Source organism: Gekko japonicus, unplaced genomic scaffold (assembly GCF_001447785.1).
Source record: "Gekko japonicus isolate JY-2015 unplaced genomic scaffold, Gekko_japonicus_V1.1 scaffold200, whole genome shotgun sequence".
In the NCBI taxonomy this organism is placed as follows: domain Eukaryota; kingdom Metazoa; phylum Chordata; class Lepidosauria; order Squamata; family Gekkonidae; genus Gekko; species Gekko japonicus.
Window position 1 is genome coordinate 372,360 of NW_015160214.1, and position 21,836 is coordinate 394,195.

At 45.4% G+C, this 21,836-nt stretch overlaps 1 protein-coding gene across 1 annotated transcript in view; it reads right to left on the reverse strand.

Moving 5' to 3' along the window:
* Positions 1 to 21,836, reverse strand: part of SRC (SRC proto-oncogene, non-receptor tyrosine kinase) — a 59,522-nt gene that overhangs the window by 11,648 nt on the left and 26,038 nt on the right. The window contains exons 4-5 of the mRNA XM_015410373.1: positions 6,115 to 6,213; positions 2,337 to 2,440 (exon numbers count right to left, since the gene is read on the reverse strand). Coding sequence (XP_015265859.1) covers positions 2,337 to 2,440; positions 6,115 to 6,213 — 203 coding nt within the window. The remainder of the gene's footprint in view (positions 1 to 2,336; positions 2,441 to 6,114; positions 6,214 to 21,836) is intronic.

The window sequence follows — 21,836 nt, forward strand, 5'->3', positions numbered from 1 at the left end:
GGGAAAGATATTTTCTTCCTTTGCTGCTAATGCTGTTAACTTGTCTCAAGTGTCAGCTTCCGAACATTACGCAGGAATCCGGATTATTAGGCAGGTTTTTCAAAAACAAAGAAATAACAGTGCTTGGAACTGGCTTTTCAAAACAGTTATACTCTCCAGTTTTCCTACATGCTACCTCTTAACTGTGAGAGCAGTGCACCAAAGGACAAGTATGCTTAATTACAAAAATATTTATTCACCAGAAGTCTCTCTCTGCGAGATGTAGAGAATGCACAGAATGTATAAAGAAAAACGCTGATTTCCTGTTGGGCTTAATGTGTCGGGTGGTGTGGCCAAGCCCTTTGCGAGCCATGGCAGGGGGCAGCCATAGAGTTTTCCCTCGGATGACCCTGGCCCCGCCCCCAGCATGCCCGGCATCATAACGTCACTTTCTGGTGACGCGCACGCCGGGGTGGGGTTCCCCCCGGGGCCCGATCCACCAGTGGCGGGGAACGGGCCTCTGGGGCGGGGGTTTCCCCGCCCCCTGGGGGGACTTGGCAAGCCTATGCTGCAAACTGCTGTAAAGCAACCACTGAAAACACACTAGTGCCATATGTGACAAGGGGCAGCACACTGGCCACAATTTTCAGGGATAGGGTTGCCAGCTCTGGGTTGAGAAATTTCTGGAGATTTGGGGGGGGGGGGCTGGGTAGGGCAGGGCTTCAGCAGGGGAGAGACCTCAGCAGGGTACAGTGCCATAGAGTCCACCCTCCAAAGCAGCCATTTTCTCCATGGGAGCTGATCCTGGTCATCTGGAGATCAACTGTAGCAGCAGCAGATCTCTAGGTACTACTGGGAGGTTGGCAATCACATTCTTGGAAGAATGTAGAGAGAATTCCCAAATTCAATATATTTGAGGGATTACATGTTCTATAAGGACAATCTGTTCTTGCAGTAATGACCTTGTAGTCGCCTTGTTCCCAGAGTCCACCTCCCCATGCAGATTAACTATCTGATCTGTTCATAGATTATGTAATATCTACTTTGGGCAAGCCCATTCTATGGATCAGGAATGGGACGGCAGAGGATGTTCATAGCTAAACTCTTCACTCTGCAGGCTTCTATTAGTAAGAAATATGAGTGCTGAAAGTATCCTACATCTAACCAGCACACACACAAACTCTGGAACCCTGCTCTCGTAAACGCCACAGCAAGCCAACCCTGGCAGCATAGAAAGGAAGGAAAGGCAGAGTTCCCTGTTGCCATTGGTTACCCAGCTATTCCCAGCTCAGTGACCCAGTTTTAGAGCCATTCTCTTGCAAAAGAGGACATCCACAAGATCGGAGACTCTCTGCTTACATATTTAAATCCTACTCCAGCTCTCCACCAATTGGATCAAATGTGTGTGAGTGGGGGGGGGGGGGGGAAAAGACAACAAAAAAATACATGCATATGACAAGGATAAGTAGAGGACTATGAACATGACGCATGGGGTTTTGGTTTTTTTTAAAAAAGTTATGGGTATTGAACCTGAATAAAGGGAGCTAGAGAGACTGCACAGGATCCAAAATTCCAGGCCTGAACACTACCAATGCACGACTTGCCTTTCAAGCCATTTGGCATATTATCTGCAAAATAACAGCAGCACTAATTCAGCACCCTGATAATGTATGACACCAAGTTTCAGTCACTATAGATCATACCTTAAGATGGGTGCTCACAGTGACCCCACAAAAGTGGTTTAAGATACCAATTTCTAATACGTGAACTTGCTCCAAGTCCTTTCTGCGTGAGTAAGAAAAGTCCACCTAGAACAGTGATTTCCAAATTATGTCCCCTGAGAAAATCAACTGAGTTACTCCTACAAGCTCTCACCCATAGAGGATGTTGGTCACTGCAACCCTACACGGTTTACTGTGCTGGTCTCATTTCTTTCCAACCAGCATACAATGAGGTTATCTATTTCTGCTCTTTCTTTCCTTAAAGAACATTTGAACCATCTTGTCAGTCCCAACATAGCAGAATTATGTCCATTTTTGGAGGAGGCTCCCTGTTGCATCTATGCATCTGGCCTTGCTTTCTTCCAGTCAAGAGGCACACTCAGAACAGTTATTCACATCAGACATACAGGGTATAGGCAGCTCCGAGGATGGATGCATAATTATTCCAACATTCTCTAAAAAGAAGTGAAGTGTATATCTAATTGTAATTCAGAAAGGTGTCTCTCAGCTTCCAGAAGTTTGGGAACAGAGTTTTGGAAGCTCAGAGAATTTATATTCTCCTAATAGCAGAGGACATAGGTTGTAGGCCATGCCCTTTCCAGTGATACTTATTTTCCTCCACCAAATGCCCATTACCTTTTGTTGTCTCGCTCTCCCTGGCCAGGAAGGTCCCTCGGGGATTCTCAGGATTGAGTAGTAGCCGTTCAGACTCTCGGCGGGTGATCTTGCCAAAATACCATCTGCAACAGCAGAATACAGATGAACATGGAGAGACTCCATCATCAAGTTAGCCTGCCCAAGTTCCTTCAGTCACTGCTAGCTTTTTTTTAAAAAAGAAACATCCATACACACAACACACATACACTTTCCAAGTTCAGCCCTAGCTGCCCCCCTATTTTTGTGGAGAGGAAGAAAAAAGGCCTTCACTGGTACAGTGAACAAAAGATCAAGAAACTGTGCCGCAAAGAGAAATGCTTAGATTGGCAGTGCACAAGGTTAAGGATAAATTGGGAAAGGAACATCTGATTCATATGCTGAGGAAAAGCATGGGACTGTATAGTCTCAGAAGGTAAATGGAGACAATATGCTCCTCCCTATGTCCTTGAAAAGATGACACATCTGGAAAAAGAGAACCCTTGTTTTCCCTGACATGTTAGCTTTCTATGTGCAAGGAGCTTCTGACATTGAAAAAGAGTCAAGCATATGCTCTTTCAATTGTTTTTGAGGTGGTACTGCCCTCTCTGGACTGTAGCAATATGCTTTTCCCCCTGAATGCTGGAGCTCATATTCTGAGCCCTGGCACTCTGAAACAAAAAGGCCCGAAGCAATGTAAGCAGTCATGTTTGGGCTCAAAAAACAACAATACCTGTGAACCAGGGATAGCTATCCAGCTACCTTGAAATGAATACACAGGCTTTTGTTGTTGCGTTTGACAAAAGCACACACCATGCCACATAATTTATGGGATTTATTGCCACAAGGCCTACTGTTAGATATTAATTTTTTAAAAAGGATTTGAAATATTAATGGGGAACAAGTTCATCAGTGGTTGTTATCCATGGTAATTCAGCATAGCCATGGCCATAGGCAGCAAACCTGTGGAGCGGTAGTTGTGGGGGGGGGCAACAGTAGGGGTGGGGTAGGGTTCGGAGGCCTTTGAGCCCCTGCTGGAAACAGGATTCTGGTATTGGGTTGCCAACTCTGGCTTGGGAAACTCCTGGAGATTTTTTTTTTGGGGGGGAGGTGAGATCTGGGGAAGAACCTCAGTGGGTTATAATGCAATAGAGTCCACCAGTGCTCTAAGTTTAAAATTTTTTTTTATTGTATTTAAGAAAGAAGTAAGACAAAGAACATGATCTCTCTAAGATAAGTTAGTGTGAGCCAGCTCACAGTTTTTTAGCCTCTGGCTCACACATTTTTGTCTCTACTCAGGAAGGATGGCTCCAGAGCAAACTAATTTATGCAGTAGCCAAATCGCTCGCTCACAACTTTAATGCCAGTAGTAGTAGAATTTTTGCTCACAAGACTCCACAGCTTAGAGGGAGCACTGGATTCCACCCTCCAAAGCAGTCATTTTCTCCAGGGGAACTGATATTTGTAGTCTGGAGATCAGTTGTAATTCTGAGAGATTTCCAGGCTATGCCTGAAGCTTGGCAATCCTAATTCTCTTCTCACATTAACATATAATTTGCCCAATCACTTATCCTTAAATGAAAAGGAACCTTAAATGTAGCTGTTCTTGGCAGAAGATGCTGGATTCCCAATTCCCTTGTCTGTGGCTCCCCCCATCAGAACTCCAGACTGAATTCAGTTCAGGGGTTACAGGAAAGCTTCTCCTGTCACACGGGCCAGGGGGAGGGTGCCTGTTGAATACCCCTCCCCCTGTATTTTCTAAAGGGGCCTGAATATCCACAGCCCCTTGTTTCCTACAAGATAAATGTGTGGGAAAACTGCTGATATAAAGGAACCCATTTACAGACATTTCTTCCAGTTGTAAACATTAGGTTTTATGACCTTGGTGGGAGGGATTCATCCACAGAGTAGTTTAGCTTACCCTGGTTACAAAAGTTTTAATGCCCTTAAACCTGCTGCAAGCAGAAAGATGCTTTCCAAAACTGCCTCTGATCCAAAGATCATAAAAAGGAAAACAGACCACCAAGCATGGAGCCATTTTGTAACCTTGTGCATTTTTCCTGGACTGTGTGCAAATGCTTAGATGGGTATTGCTGGATTCTGAACAAGCTCTTCTGAGGCATACAAGCATTGTAATGCAAAACAGCAATCACACACAAATATTTAGCTTCTGATTATGCTCATATCAAGGGGTATCTTGCATGTGCATAACTTCCATGTGTGTACGAGTCTCACAGACCAGTCATAATAGATAAAACCATCACATTTTCATGGCCAAGCATTTTAAAGTATCTCCAAGTAAAAAGGCCAGTCCCTATGCCAGTCATCAAAATAGCATATCAAGGCCAGTTACAAAGGGGGAGGAGGTGGATTCTGCATACCTAAAGTAAATACTGCTTTCTTTCTTCAAGCCTCCCTCCAAGGCAAAAGGGGAGGGGGGACAGGCAGATTGAAGACTGCATACCTACAGGGCAATCAGGCAGGAAGGGGGGGGGGACTTCACAGTCCCAAGAGTAGGATTTGAGGGGCATTTAGGGCTGCTGTGGGAGTCACACTCCACGAACAGAAATAATTTCCATCTGTGAAAATGCTCTGGTGGATTCAAGGCAATGAACACATGAAGCTGACCATTGGTCCATCAAGGTCTGTATTGTCCACTCAGACTGGCAGCAGCTCTCCAGGTGTTTCACATCACCTGCAATCTGATCCTTTAACGGGAAATGCCAAGGATTGAACCTGGGACCTTCTGCAAGCTAAATAGAGGCTCTCTGAGCCACAGCCCCTCACCTTAAACTGTTTGTGCTCTTTGACCAGGATTAAACCTCGGTTTGGCATCCTGGTCTGTAAAGTGCAATATAAGCTATAGTTCGTCGTACAGCTGCAATGACAGATTACAGCTGGCTGCAAAACCTGAGATCTTCCCCTAACTGGAATAGGAGAGGAGCAGCAGACTGTGCATGAGCTCACAGATCCCCTAGGTTAAGCCATGGCCTGTTGGTGAGTCAGAATGATCCCATTATGTGAAAACCTATGTAAGTTCTACCTATGATGTGTAAAGGCTTATCTGTACAGGTGACTCAGTCCTGGTCACTGCAGTAATCAAGGAATAAGTGTGTGTGAGTGTGTGAGTGTGTGTGTGTGTGTGTGTGTGTGTGTGTGTGTGTGTGTGAGAGAGAGAGAGAGAGAGAGAGAGAGAGAGAGAGAGAGAGAGAGAGAATATGAACACATCAGCCCAAGGCCACAAACTCATGGAGAATCATATTTAGAAACTCAAAAGGTGTCACTGCTAATCAGGGCTGGCCTCAACATAACCTCACGTGAGGCAGCAGCCAGGGCCCAGGGCTTCTGGTGGGGCTCACTGTCACTGACCCTCCCCTGCACCTCTCCTGTCACCTGCCCAGGTGCCTTTCCCTGCCCATTTGCTTGCTAGCCCTCCACCACCCATGTTTCAGCTTCCCAGCATGGTGGGGGAAGTGCATGAGGACAGTGCACAGTGATGGCACTCCTGAAAACCACAGCAGCCGCACAGCAAGTGTGCTGTCCAGGAAAGGGCATAAATGTGGTGCAGTCAGCAGGAGGGAAGGATGTGCAGTCAGGTAGGGGGGGCTGTGGGTGGGTGGAAGGAAAGGGAGGCATGAGGGGAACCCGGTGGTGGGCATAAGGGCATTGTCTGCCCAGGGCCCTCCAAAACCTGGACCTGGCACTGCTGGTAGCGATGACTGGAAGATTGGACTGAACCATTGTGCACTGCTCTTTTAACTGTCTAAAAGGTTTCAATTACTCTTCAGCCTGGATGGAGTCTGAGGGTGCGACATAGTTACTGGGGATGTAGCCTTTCTGACCAGTGGTGAGGGAATGAGCCAGCCACCAATCTCCTTCCCTGGAAAACACAAAACAAAACAGTCACCGTTACATGGGTATCTGCTGAAATCAAGACACATCAAGATAGCTTCCTTCCTAACCCCCCCCCCAAAGGTAGTTCAGCAATACCTATCTGCATTTTCAACATGTTTGCATCATAGTAATACACATATATAACTTGTTTCTTACAAGTCTAACTAAGAATAACATTTTACCTGCACCTTGATTTATATTTGGTAGGGCCACATTTGTGTGTGTGTGTGTGATACAGGTTTGCATCGAGTATGCATTTATTATTTCTTATCCTGCCTTTCCTCCAAGGAGTTCAAGGTTCACGGTTCTTCCCTTTCTTTTTAATCTTCACAACATCACTGTGAGGTAGGTTTATCCAGAGTGGCAGACCCAAAGTCACCTAGTGACTGAATAGCACAGTGGCTTGTGGGGCCTGACCCTGACCCACAGGCGATTAAGTTGGACAAAAAAGAGGAAAATTCTAAACCATCAAACCAAATAGTTTTGTACTAAACTGATGCATAGTTTATATTATCTTATTCCAACCAAAGAAGACAGGGTTTCTTAGCAGGGAGTTCTAACAGTGTGTGGCTATTAGTTATGTGGTAATGACGATCAGCTCCAGCAAATAAGGTGGTCCCCATAGCAACTGAGCTGTGTCATTATCAGAGATTCCACACAGCTGGCACCTTATTAGTATGGTTAAGTGACAAATAACAGAAGAGCCTTTTAAATAAGGCATTTCCTTATTTAAAAAGGCATGTCAAGTACCCATTGAAAATACCTTTGGAGCCCTTTGAATCTGAACCAGATCTGGTTGCTGTGTGAAGCATTGGAAATCCAAGAAAGCAGGGGTGGAAAGGAGGGTGGGTGGGTGGAAACAGGCACATAAACAAAAAAGAAAGATTGTGATAGTAAAAAGGAGTGACATATACCCAAAGAATGCAGCAACATTAAAGCAGCATTAAAGCAACACTAGGAACTAAATGTTAAAGCATTCACACACACAGCCGGGGATGGGGGGGATGATCAGGAGAAATTATATACTGAAAAAAAGACCAAGGCCCCATCCACATGGAGCATTTGCTGCGCTGAAGGCACGATTGTCCCGCAGATTTTCCAGGCACGATCACACCAGAACATCTGGGAGGCGTAGTGCACCCGTGACTAACCCGTGGCTTCTCGCCGAAGATGCGGAGTAAAAAACTACCACATATAAGGTACTAGTTTCCAGAAAACGTGGGGCAAGGGCGGGTGTCTGATTGCGTTTCCGCTTGAATCTCATGGCATCCGGTGCCCGTCCATGTCCCGTCGCAAACTGGATTTTTAAAAAAAAGTCTCCAAAGGATGCGCACAAACAATCATGCACATGCACAACTTTTGGTAAGAAAAAAAATTCCCGTTTGCCATGGAAGCGGCGCCTAGCGATTACCTGTGTGATCGCGCTGTGCCATTTCTTTGCCGCACCGCAGGATAGCCGTGTGATCGGCACCTAACAGCCCAACCATGGGACCTCGACGGGACATGTGATCGGGCTGCTGCGCGTTACTTTGCTCGGGGGCAAACAGGCATGCTCCCCCCACCCCCGCATTTTCCAGCCCGTGTGACCAGGACCCAACATGCTTCTTTTAAAGTCTGTGGACGAAATGCTACTGAATTAGGTAAGCCACGAAAAATAGGCAAGATACTGTATTTTACTGAACCAACTTCTGTTGATGGAGGATTACACAGCCTTCAAAGCTGCATAGAACTCTTCGTCAAGCGTAAAAGAAAGTGAAACATCAGAGACTTACTTAATAAGGACTAGTTTTAGTTCCTTCAGATGCAACTAAATACAGATATTAGGGTTGTCAGGTTCCTCCTGGCAACTGGTGAGGGATGGGGGGCAGACTTACCAGAAGAAAGAAGAAGGCCCAGACCACGTTGCTGGCATTGCACAGGAAGTGACACCATCACACTGTGCCACTGCTGCAACGCTCTGGTATCTTGACCAAAACTCTGTGGCAAAAGCAGCTTCTACCATGTAGTTTTTGCCCATATACCAGAGCATCACCCAGACAATGCTGGTGAGATGACGTCACTTCCTGTGCGACACTGGTGACATGGCCTGGGCCTTCCTTTTTCCCCTGGTAAGTCTCCCCCTCCTCCAGGTGGCTGAGGGGCAGGGCTGGCAATAATCCCCTCCTCTACGGGGTGTGTGTGTGTGTCTCACAACCTGAACAGATGTAATGGACCCATTTCTTCGCAATACTGTAAGCCACATCTCTGAAATGTCCATGCCCCACTAGGGGTCACCAGAAGTCAACCATGACTTCCAGGCAAACATACAAACAAAATACTCACCAAAGAGAGAGGGAGGGAGAGGGGGAGACCAGGAGCTAGCCAAAGGGCTGCAAAGTCCTGCCCAGGGAATCTCTTCTTGATGCAAATTCCTGCCTTCCAACCTTAGTAAAGATGAAGACAAACCAGTTCCCCCCCATTTAACTAAGACTTGAGGAAATGGTAGCTTCGGAAAGTGAAGGAACAGATGTCCTAGAGAGACATCACATCCCCACCGAGCTCCGTCATCTCCCCAAACCTGACCCTCCCCTGGCACTGTCCCCAAATCTCCCAGAATTTCCCAAGCCAGGGCTGGCAACCCTACAAAGTTGAAGCTAACTTCTGAAGGTGGTTAAGCAAACCCTGAGGGAAAATGATTGGTCATAACCACAATTAAAGCTGGTACTAACTTATCCCTTAACCACAATTAGGGCCGGAAAGGGGGCAATTCTCTCCAGGCAAGGGAGGGACAACATACGCCTATAACCCTCTCCAAAACTTGTTAACACCCAATTAATGAGATTGGGCTCATTATTTCTGCACCAGGCAGAAGCTGCCTGACCTGTTATTCACTGATGTTCCAGGGGTATCGTGTGCAGGAAAAGGATGGAGATCAGTGTTGAACAACTCAGGTTGTGAGAATGGGCATCTTTACTGATTCGGAATTTCCGCTGCCCCACCCCTCCCCACCTTGCAATTTAGCAGAGTAAGAAAGGCCTATACAAAATCAAACTGACTTCAACAGCAGCAAGATGCAGGTTCTCAGAAAGAAGTTGCAGCCAGCCGGATAGGATGCAGAGCCACATCGCAGCCCACCTTTGCATTCTATACAGGAGAGAGTACCAGATTGTCTAAGCGAGCTGGCTCTCCTAGATAATGAGACACTGAACAACCAACACACATTAAAATCGTAATGGCCTTCATGGAAATAGGAATAAGAGCAATGTTAAGATAGGCGTTCAGCGCACCAAATATATCCCAGTCCACCAGAAAAGCAGGTAAGAAATCTCAGCGTTTGCAAGCGGCTTCCAGCTGCATCCTTGGTAAGGCGTGGTCCTGCAGATTCAAATATGTCCAAGGGCAAAACCGGTCAGAGGTGAAGAATGCAGCCAGGACTCCCCCAGGCCCACATTCTTTTCCTCCTGCTCTGCATGAATAATCCCAGAAGCACTCACAGAATGTCCAGGTGGCTTGGAATGCCTTTATCTTGCAAAACCTCTGCATGCTGTGCTACTAGGGAGGAGGAGGCAACGGGTGGCAAATAGCCAGTCTCACTCTCTACACATGCCTGGGAACAACACTGCTGATACCTCAAGCCAAGTCCCACTCTTTTAAGTACAAAGTTTTACTGGAGGTGCTGGTGTGGAGCTACTTTGCAAACAAACAAGCAAACACTTAAGCTCTTTTCAGCCATCAGAAGCAGGACAGGGACGAACTCAGTTATCAGTTTGAGGATCCCAGTTTAATCCCTGATGAGTAGCAGTGTTGATCTCAAAGCAGTGGAATAAAACAGGAGTCCGTGAGAGGGAGAAAGCGGTTTCATTTGAAACGTGGCGTTGGAGGAGGGTTTTACGGATGCTGCGGACCACCAAAGAGACAAAAGAAGTGGGTTCTAGATCATATTAAGCCTGAACTCTCCCTATAAGCTAAAATAACTAAACTGCAGCTATTGTACTGGACACATCATGGGAAGACAAGAGTCACGGGCAAAGACAACCTTCTAGGAAAAGTGGAAGGCAGCAGGAAAAGACGAAGACCCAACATGAGAGGGATTGTCTCAATCAATTTGCAGGACCTGATCAAGGCTGTTAATGATAGGGCATTTTGGAGATTGCTAATTGATAGGATCACTATAGGTCGGAAGCAACTTGATGGCACTTAAAACATACACACACCAGTAGCACCTTGAAGACTAGCAAAATTTATTCCAACGTAACTTTTTGTGAGATAGAGCAATGGAGTGTAAAGCCACCAGTCCCTTTATATATGCTATACACCAGTCATAAGAGAACATAAGATAAGAGAAGTCAATGTTGGATCATGCTAATGGCCCATCCAGTCCAACACTTTCACACAGTGGCCAAAAATACCAGTGCCATCAGGAGGCCCAGCAGTGGGGCCAGGACACTAGAAGCCCTCCCACTGTTGCCCCCAAGCACCAAGAATGCAGAGCATCACTTGCCCCAGAGCCCCTATCTATACCTTGTGGCTAATAGTCACTGATGGACCTCTGCTCCATATGCTTATCTAATTCCCTCTTGAAGTCATCCATGCTTGTAGCCGCCACCACCTCCTGTGGCAGTGAATTCCATGTGTTAATCACTCTTTGGGTGAAGAAGTACTTCCTTTTATCTGTTCTAACCCGACTGCTCAGCAATTTCATTGAGTGCCCATGAGTTCTTGTATTGTGAGAAAGGGGGGGAAAGTACTTCTTTCTCTACCTGCTCTATCCCATGCATAATCTTATAAACCTCGATCATGTCACCCCTCAGCCGTAGTTTCTCCAAACTAAAGAGCCCCAAGCATTCTAACCTTTCTTCATAGTCCTTTTATATATATGCTATAGAAAGGTGTAAGTTTTGGGGTGGGAATGTTACAAAGAGAGATCAGTTGGCCTGATAGATTTACACTTCTATGCATTTGACGAAATGAGCTCTGACTTGTGAAAGTTTAAACTGGAATAGATTTTGATAAATCTTAAAGGTGCCACTGGACTCCTATTTTCAGACCTGGATTTCTGTGCAAACTTAGCACTTGGCATGGAACAGGGGTCACTGGGGGTGTGGGGGGAAAGGTATTTGTGAATTTCTTGCATTGTGTAGGGGGTTGGATTAGATGACCCTGGAGGTCCCTTCCAACTGTATGATTCTACTACAGTTTAGGGCCTTGGGTTATGGGAGGCATCTAAACAAACAAACAATTATAAAAAATAACTGAATGATCATTTTGGAGGGTCCTATTATCCTTGAAATAATTTAGGGCCTCACCGCGTCCTAATCCAACCCTGCCTGCTTTATTCATTTTCATCCCTACAGACAAATCTCTATTTATTCAGGCACCCACATTTGGACACCACAACAAAACCAGGAAGCCTCCAGTCCCCCATCTATACATAACGGGAGAAGGGAGGGATTGTGCAAGCCCCATCACTAACCAGATTCATGCTTCTTCCTAACAAACAGCTGCTTGTTTGGGACATCTGAATTGCAGTCAAAGTCTCCCATTATTCTGGAATGAGGCAGATGTGCAGACAGGCCACGTTCTGTCAAAGGCAACTTTTCTTAAAAGCTTTGTGTTGCACGTAAGTAATGGAAGATGCACAACTTTTAACACTGAGATCATCATTCTGCCTTATTGGGTTGGATCCCGCTGGTTGGAACACTTTCCCTATGAGGAAAGGTTAAGGCGCTTCGGGCTCTTTAGCTTGGAGAAACGACGACTGAGGGGTGACATGATTGAGGTTGATAAGATTATGCATGGGAAAGAGCAGGTAGAGAAAGAGATACTTTTCTCCCTTTCTCACAATACAAGAACTCGTGGGCACTCCATGAAAATTGCTGAGCGGTCGGGTTAGAACGGATAAGAGGAAGTACTTCTTCACCCAAAGAGTGATTAACACTTGGAATTCACTGCCACAGGAAGTGGTGGCGGCTACAAGCATGGACGGCTTCAAAAGGGAATTAGATAAGCATATGGAGCAGAGGTCCATCAGTGGCTATTAGCCACAAGGTATAGATAGGGACTCTGGGGCAAGTGATGCTCTGTCATCTTGGTGCTTGGGGGGGGGGGTCAACAGTGGGAGGGCTTCTAGTGTCCTGGCCCCACTGGTGGACCTCCTGATGGCACTGGTATTTCTGGCCACTGTGTGATACAGAGTGTTGGACTGGATGGACCTTTGGCCTGATCCAACATTGGCATCTCTTATGTTCTTATGTCTGCTGTGCTAGCGGTGATGATTTTCTCCAGTGTAAGGAGTTATTTCCCTGATGCAAGAGGCCTGAGGCTCCTTGCACTGGAGAAGAGTGTCACGAGAGCACAATGGATTCATGGGATCCAATCCACTGGTTCAGAAAACTGGGCCAACTAACTCCGTGCCTTCTCTAACTGGCAATGGTTCACCAAGGTCTCCGGCAGAAACTTTTCCTATTCCTGCTAAATGGGGGGATGCCAAGAATTGAACCAGGGACTTTCTGGCATGCTCAGCACGTACCTTATCACTGAGCTGTGGCCTGCCTGGTTAGACTTCTCCCTGCTGAGTACCTGAATGCACTCCTGAGAGAAATACCTCTGAATAGCCACAAATTCCACAGATAACAGCAGCTTTGGCCATTTCGATAACATTTAGCTTTTGAATGTCTGTTGCTATTATAGAAGGAACACAGGACTGGCCCTGAGAATATCAGCAAAAGTTCACCACCAGGGCCCCCCTCCCCCCCACTCTCTAGACCAGAGTTTCATAACTAGAGAAGTGGATAGAGGTTGCGTGCTTGCAAAATTCACCAGCTGTATGCGCTGTTACTGGGACAGGAAATGCAGTTTTGGCACCTGAACTTGCATGCTTGTTGAAAACCAAGCCAAAAGATTCACTTGCTTACAAAGAGAGTTTCAGTCCAGAACAAAAAAAGAAGGTACTTATTTGATAAGTGATCATTGCCCCCAGCAAACAAATTAGCATGACTGCAGTAGAGATGAGCAAAGAGATTTCTACCAGACATTAATGCCAATGGCAAATTAGGGATGTGCACAAATGGTTTCTTCCTTTCCAGTTTGGTTTTGCTTTGATGGGGATGAAATTCTCAGAGATTTACTTCTCTGCCAAACAATCCTCCTTGCCAAATTGCAGGCAGAAAGGAGAAAGAGTCCCTGTTTTGTAGGCAATTAGAATTCTCACTTGCAGAGGAGACGGAGGCAGATATTTGGCAACCCAAGAAAGCAAGTAGTGATGAGTGCACAGAATTTTTAACTGAGAGATCGACATTTCATAGTCTACCCATTCACATCCAAAGATGCAGGTAAATACAAACATTCAGACAAAGGGAAACAAAACCTGTAGGATTATGCAAAGATATTGCCCTTGAAGAAGACTGTGCAGCCAGACGGTTCTGCAGACTCTGAGGCTGAAGCGGGGTAGGGTGGGGGATGGAGGCTAATGTCACAGTTGCCCTCTCCCCATATGCCAGGTAGCATCTGCCAGGCCATTTTAATGGGATGGGGAGAACATTTTGGTTTCAGCGTGAGAGAAAAAGCCTTAGTATGGTGTAGAAGGAGATTACAGGTTTAATTCTACTGATGGGTAAGTATGACTTCTTGGACTCTGAACAGCCAGGTTCCAGAATAATGGTCAGATCTGAAGATTTCAGAATCTTACAAACTGTCATGAATTCTTCCACTTGAATTAGTTATAACAATTATATTGCTCCTCTTGGCTGCTTAAATCTACTGGGGGTGGGGGGTGGGAAGATGGGTCCAGGAGATGGTAAATAACCTCCCTGAGAGTGGAGGTGATCTCTCATGCCTTGAAGCGGACAGTGATGCTTCTGCTCCCAAAGAAACCCAGGAAAGTTGAATAACTACCTTCCAGTCTCAAATAATAGAATCACAGAGTTGGAAGGGATCTCTAGGGTCATCTAGTCCAACCCCCTGCACAATGCAGGAAATTCACAAATGCCTTCCCTCCACACTCCCAGTGACCCCTGTTCCATGCTCAGAAGATGACAAAAAACCCTCCAGGATCCCTGGCCAAATTGGCCTGGAGAAAAATTGCTTCCTGACCCCAAAGTGGTGATCAGCATTTCCCGGGGCGTGTAAAAAAGGGCCACAAGCACTAAGCACTGAGGCAACCCTCCCTGCCTTCCCTTCTTGTGGTCTGCCTAAGTTCACAGCACCATTCTTGAACAAGGTGACTGACTGAATGAATGGTGGCTGGCTAACTCCAGATATTCTTGAATGAGAGAGATGATTTAGATCCATTCAAATCTGCTTTCAGGCCTAGCTGGACTGAATCGGCCTCGCTTGTCCTGGTGGCTGACATGTGCCAGGAGAATGCGACCATGTTAATTCTCTTGGATCTCTCGGGAGGCTTTTGGTACAGTCGATCATCGATTGCCATTGATCTGGGTCACCTTTAGGGACTAGGAGGCACTGTTTTGCGGTGGTTCTGGTCCTACCTCAAGGGTAGGTTTCAGAGTGTGGTGCTGGGGGACTGCTGCTCTGCCCCTTGGCCTTTAGGGCTCTCCAAGATTCAATATTGCCCCCCATGCTTTTCAACATTTATGTAAAGTTGCTGGGAGAGATCAACTGAAGATATGGGGCTGTTCTGTATGGGACTGCACTCTCCTTAAAGGAGCAGGTTTGTAGCTTGGGGGTTTGTCTAAAAGGCCTCCTTTTAGATAAACAGGCGGTAGCAGTGGCTGGGGGTGCCAGGGTGAGCCGCGTGGCCCTTGGACAGAAAAGATCCTGCCACTGTGGTGCATGCCCTGGAGACATCTAGATTAGATTACTGCAATGTGCTTTATGTGAGACTGCCCTTGAAGACTGTTCAGAAGCTACAGTTGCTAACATAAAACTGCAGCTAGAGTGCTGATTGGAGTGGGTCATAAGGACCATATCATTCCAGTCTTGTTCCACCTACACTGGCTTCCAATTTGCTTCTGGACTCAATTCAAGGTGCTGATATTGACCTTTAAAGCCTTGTATAGCCTGGGACCAACATACCTGAAGAACCACCTTCTCCCATATGAACCTGCATGCTCAGTCGTCATCCCTGGAGACCCCTGACACCTGAGGCTTTTGGGGTGATGACCCGAGAAAGGACCTTCTCCATCGAACACCAAAACTTTGGAACTCCTTCCCCAAGGAAATTTGTCTGCCTCCCTCTATCGGTGTCTTTCACCAGCAGATGAAGACTTTATTGTTTCATCTGGCATACCCCCAATAATGGTTATTGGCCCTCTTCCTAGGGTTGCTTGTGTGTTTTTAATTGAATTATATATTTTAACTGTATTTTATTTATGTGTTTTGAGGTTTATTGCTCTGTGGACCCTGACTGGGTGGAAAGGTAGCATCAAGGTGTTCCAAACAAAATAAATAAAAACCTATGTTAAGAGTATCAGGTTTCCAGACAAAGGGTTTTCCTAGGTATAAGGAATACCTGTTCAACACATCTGACACTTGAAATCAACACACCTTTTATTTATGCATCCCAAATGGGGAAAATAGGGGACTAATTAAAAATAATTTTCTTAAAATAAAAACACACAGATTAGTACTGCCATTGGCAAAGAGAGGACTTGTGCCATCTAATACTACTGATGGCACAGGCACAAGCCAATAGAAGCTTGTAGTGTTCTCACATCCATAGTCCATGGAACATGACTTCAAAATGATATGCCACATGCAAGGTTGGAGGCAGGATTCCTTTTCTCTCACTGACTGTTGCCTTGTGCACACATTGCAGTGAATGCACATATATCTGAATGTAAGGAAAGCCAGTGCACTTTTGCTTTATAAATTAAACCAGAGACCAGAACCTGGGTAAGTGTGGAGTTTGCATCATATATTCAGCTGTCCATGCAATGCAAATCCATTTTCCCCACCAAAGAAATGTGACCTTAAGAACAGATGACAGCATCCAAAGGAGCAGCTGAGTAATTGTGCAATACTGACTCCCCCCCTTTTTTAAAAAAGCACCATCTACAAAAGACATATTGATAATGCTCAGTTAAAATTTAGCCAACAGTTAATGAACCCATCTATTTAATCCCACCAATAGTTCAATAAATCCTTTCACCCTCCTAACACAGCCACAGTGAAATACTTTGTTGGACGTGACAGGTAGAATAAGTTTGCATGCCCACAGAGGCAAGCCTATTAAAAATGGTTCTCAGATTCTCCACCTCACACAGGGCTACTACCTAAGGGGATTCTTGTAATTGGGGCAGAAGCAGGGAGGAATGCCAGAGAACTGTGGGAATATTATTCACTTGAGAAGACGGCTGCAAGGGGTACCTTGTGCAATAGAAAAGCGCACCCCCCCCATGATATTTCAGCATCTAATTTACTGCGTCTGCGGGGGGTGGGGGTGGGGAAATGAGCTATTTTAAAAAAAGAAACCTTGCAATTTCTTCCAAGGCAGATGATTATAAACTTTACAAAACAACCTTTGAAGAATAACTTAGTAGGAGCACATATCTCCTTCCTTGGACTGGCCAGGCCTGAATTCAAAGCTCTGTTTGGCTGTGAAATTCATTGGGTAGATGTGAGCAAATCACTCTTTTTCTTTCAGCCTAATTTACCTCACAGGGCTGTTATGCGCATAAAATAATCTTTAACATTTACATTTGGTTGCCCATTTTTTCTTTTCTAACACAGCATGAGAAGGCAAGACTTAAGAATACCCTCAAATACTGTGAGAAAAGTCAATCTATCTGACTGTCTTCAGGCAGTGTTCTGGAAGAAACTCTGAAGTGGAATTCTTCTTAGCAGCATAATAGTTAGCTGCTAGTAGTTCTGGGCCCACCCACCCCACATAAACCGTTTCAAACACTGGACCTGCGGCCACTAGAAAACTCACACCAATAATTAATTTGATACAGCCATACTACTTAGATTTCCAAAACTAGAGAATTCTATTATGCTTGTATACCCCTCACCCCATCTTCCTCCAAGGACGTGGCTCTGCCTTTTATTTTACCCTCACAACAACCCTTTGGGGTAGGTTAGATTGAGAGAAAGACTGGTCCAAAGTCACACATATGGATGCGATGCAGTTGTGGCTCAGTGGAAGAGCTCCTGCTTTGTATGAAGAAGGTCCCAGGTTCAATCCCTGTCAACTTCCATTTTTTAAAAAAGGATCAGGTAGTAGGTGCTGTAAAAGACCTCCTTCCCAAGCCCCCTGAGAGCTGCTGCCAATCAAAGTGCACAATCCTGACCTACCTTGAGAGACCAGTGCCGTGACCCTTAGAAGGTAGCTTCGTGTATGTTCAGGTGGGAAGATGTTTGAACCTGGGTGTCCCCAGTCCTAGTCCAACAGTCTTAAGCACATGCACTACCTTTCTTTATGTGGATATGTACGGGACAACATACTACACATGATCTCTTGAACTTACCAGGGACAGTAGTGACTGGGGGGAGGGTTTCTCTTGGGCAAATAACATGCAAGGAAAGAGTCCAAAAATCCTCTCGTTGTGCTGCAGCCCCAATCCCAACCAAGAAAAGTACAAGACATCTGGGGAATTGATTAGGGCTGTGAAGCATTTTGGCTAATTGCTCCCTCAAGCTCATAACTGCCACAGGGCTTATATGCAAAGCAGTTTATATGTGCATGGATCATCATCAACATCCCTGTCACCCTACTGAAGGAGGGAGGATTTATTATACCTCCACTTCCAGAGGCAGAGGTGGGAGATGTCACAGGAAGGTTGCCTGGCTAGATCAGTGTGTGCCAGTGGTATGGCAATGTGCACATCAAAGTCCAAATCTTAAGCGGGCATAGCTGGAGAGAAGCCCAGAGGTGGCTCTGCCAGGATGTATCACTACCTACCACTTCCAAAATACCAAGTGCTTCCCTGGCTCCTCCTTCTGACTTTGTAGGTCTGTAGCTATATGAAATGGAAGCATGAGTGAGAAACAACAAGGGAGGAAGCAGCAGAGGGAAAACCCAAACAGCTGGAAAACCCCACATTTTCCAGCATGGCTAGCATGATAGGAAAGTACAGCTTTTGCAAACATTTGCCAGGGAAAATCCATTATAAAGCAAACAACTAAGAGGCAGATGCTGCTAGCTTCACCTCGTTTGAGTGACAAGTTGCTCATGATTTATCCCCAGTCCAGTGGATGTTTAGTCTCCCCACCTACAGTTCTTCCGCATTCATCTCAATGGACAGACCACATGTGCATACGAGCTGGATTTGGAGCAGCCCTGATCCTGCTTTTGCATAAGAGCTAGTCTCTTAGTTTGCTTTTGCTCTGGTCACTTTCATCCAAAGTGTTGTGAAGCCTTTGCTTGGGAAACCTCAATGAATTAAAGGGGCGGATTAGAACATAAGTCATGTTGGATGAGGCCAATGGCCCATAAGAAAACCCATGCTGGATCAGGCCAACGGCCCTTCCAGTCCAACACTCTGTGTCACACAATGGCCAAAACCCAGGTGCCATCAGGAGGTCCAACAGCAGGGTCAGAACTCCAGAAGCCCTCCTACTGTTGTACCCCAAACACCAAGAATACAGAGCATCACTGTCCCAGACATGGTGTTCCATCTATACCTTGTGGCTAATAGCGCCTGATGGGCCTCTGCCCCATATGTTTATCCAATCCCCTCTTGAAGCTGTCTGTGCTTGTAGCTGTCACCAATTTCTGTGGCAGTGAATTTCATGTGTTTTTTGGGTGAAGAAGTACTTCCTTTTATCTGTTCTAAGCCTACTGCTCATTAACTTCACTGAGTGCCCATGAGTTCTTGTATTGTGAGAAAGGGAAAAAAAGCACTTCTTTCTCTGCTATCTCTATCACATGCATAATTTTGTAAACCTCTATCATGTGGTAAAGAACCATAACCTCTTTAACCTTTCTTTGTAGGGAAGGTGTTCCATTCCCTTAATCATTTTAGTTGCCCTTTTCTGCACCTTTTCCAATGCTATATCTTTTTGGGGGGATGCAGTGACCAGAACTGTACACAGTATTCCAAAGGAGGCTGCACCATCAATTTATACAGGGGCATTATGATACTTGCTGATTTGTTTCCAATCCCCTTCTGAATAATCCCCAACAGCATTTGCCTTTTTTTATTACAGTTACACACTGAGTCAACATCTTCAATGAATTATCTCTCTCCCAGTCAATTACCACCAGTTTGGACCCCATCAACATGTGTATATATAGTTAGGATCTTTGGCTCCAATGTGCATTACTTTTCACTTGCCCACAATGAACCTCATTTCCCATGTTGATGCCCACTTGCCCAGCCTTGACAGATCCCTCTGGAGCACCTCACAGTCCTCCTTGGTTTTCAGCACCCACCCACTTGACTGCTTACTCCCAACTCCAAATCATTAATGAACAGGTTAAAAAGCACTGGACCTAGTACTGAGCCCTGTGGTATTCCATTGCTTACCACCTTCTACTGCGAAAACTGCCCATTTGTACTCACTCTCTGTTTCCTGTTCATTAACCAGTTTTTAATCCACAAAAGGATTTGTCCTCTTATCCGATGACTGCTGAGTTTACTTAGGAACCTTTGATGAGGAACTTTCCAGAAGCCTACTGGGTCCCCCTTGTTCACAGGTTTGTTCACCCCCTAAAAGAACTCTAAAAGGTTATTGAGATGAGATCTTCCCTTACAGAATCCATGCTAATTCTTCCTCAATACCTTTTGTTCATCAATGTGCCAACTAATTCTCTTTAATAACAGATTCCACCAACTTACCCGGTATTGACGTTAGACTGACTGACCTGTAATTTCCTGGATCTCCTCTGGAAATAGGCTCAAAATGAATATGTTTATATAGGAAGAAGTCAAGAATCAGTTATACGGAAGGACCAGAGACTATTTACAAGTAAATAAAGGCCACTCCTTTGACAGTCACAAACCACTAACCAGATTTCTTAAACTACAACGATCATTGCTTAAAGAAGCAGATTTCATTACTGTGGATATATTCTCCTCTGAATATGGATCACAAGAGTGCCAAAAGGTCGAACAAGGAGGTCTGAATAGCCACAGAGGCAATTTTAAACTAGGAACCAAAACAGTTAGGCAGACATTGGTTTTGTATGAGGACAAGAAACATGACGGTTCTTACTTTGGCAATGCAGAAATACCGCCATGCTGCTGAAGGTAGCATAACTTGCTGCAAATATCACAGAAATGGCAGCAACTAGTCTTCCACAAATGGAAGAAGAGGAAACGGCCTCCTTAACTGAAGACATTCCCAGAGAAGGGCAATTCTCCAGACCCATCCAATGGGCTACTTCTTTTTTTTTTTGGTAAACAAATTTTTTATTTTCTCAGGAATACAACATATAAAACTTTTCATTCTATCACTCAAGAAGGTACAACCCCAATGCAGTCCTCATTGGCATTCCCAGACTAAAGCTGAACTGATTTTCTGCTTCCATTGCAAATGGAATATAATGGGTTTTACCAGAGAAAGCAAGGTCTAGTGATGCCACACTAGGAGAAGCAGCTAGGCCATGGTCCTGGCTCCAGCTCCAGGTGGGAGCCCAGGCTCCCAGTCATCAATGATCATTCCTGAGGCCAGAGGGAAAAGAGAAAGCTGCCAGCGGCCCCCTCCATCCTGCCTGGATGTTAACGTTCTCATTTACATACCCTCATCCAGAGAAAGTTGCCAGCGGCCCCCTCCATCCTGCCTGGATTTAAGAGATGCTTCCCTGAGTATTGATTTTATTTTTATTTATTGTTTATATTTATATCCCGCCTTTCCAGATATCTGTTTTTATAGACCTGAGCCTGTTTGCAGGATGGGCGGGGTATAAATATAATAAATAATAAACAATAATAGACCTGTATTTTACAATTGCAATTTGCCACTATCAGGCTAAAAAGCCAGGTAAAATGTTTATTTATATAGTGTGTTTTAATCCCCACCCTTCCTCCAAAGCACAGAGTGGCACACATAGGCAGGTCTGTAGCTACAGTGTGGCTTTTGGGTGCTCCACCCCCTTTCTTGAAGGCGCAGCCCCACAAGAATTGCCCCACAAGAATTGCTCCCGTAAATGCTTTTTCCAATCATTTTTAAACATTTTTAAAGGTGTGCACTTTTTTAAGCAGAGTGGGGTGCTTTAGTTGACTAATTCCCACACTGAGCCAAGGGGTTGGAGTAGGTGACCTCTAGTATCCCTTCTAATTCCGTTAGAAACTGGTCTCCTTTAAGAGAGTTTTTCTGCCTAAGTTTTCTTGATTATAGAAGTCATCGCCCACATCTGCCGGGTTGTTATCAAAACTGTTGCTTGGGCTGGCAGAAGTGATTAACTTGCAACAGTTGAGAACTATCATCCAAAGTGGTTGACAGCTTGCAATTTAGAGATCTATGCTGGTAACAGCTTTCTATTGGCTTTTCTTTCTACACTGAGAACTTCAGCCCCGCCAGAAAAAAAATTGCCCCGCAAGTCACAAAATCCTGGCTACGGGCCTGCACACGGGTCTCCTCCTCTTCATTTTATCCTCATAACAACTCTGAGAGTTCAGTTAGTTTGAGAGTAAGTACCCAGGGTCACCCAGTAAGTTCCATGGCAAGAGGGGATCTGAACCTGGTTCGAGTCTAACCACAACACCTACTAGAAGCCGGGGGGGGGGG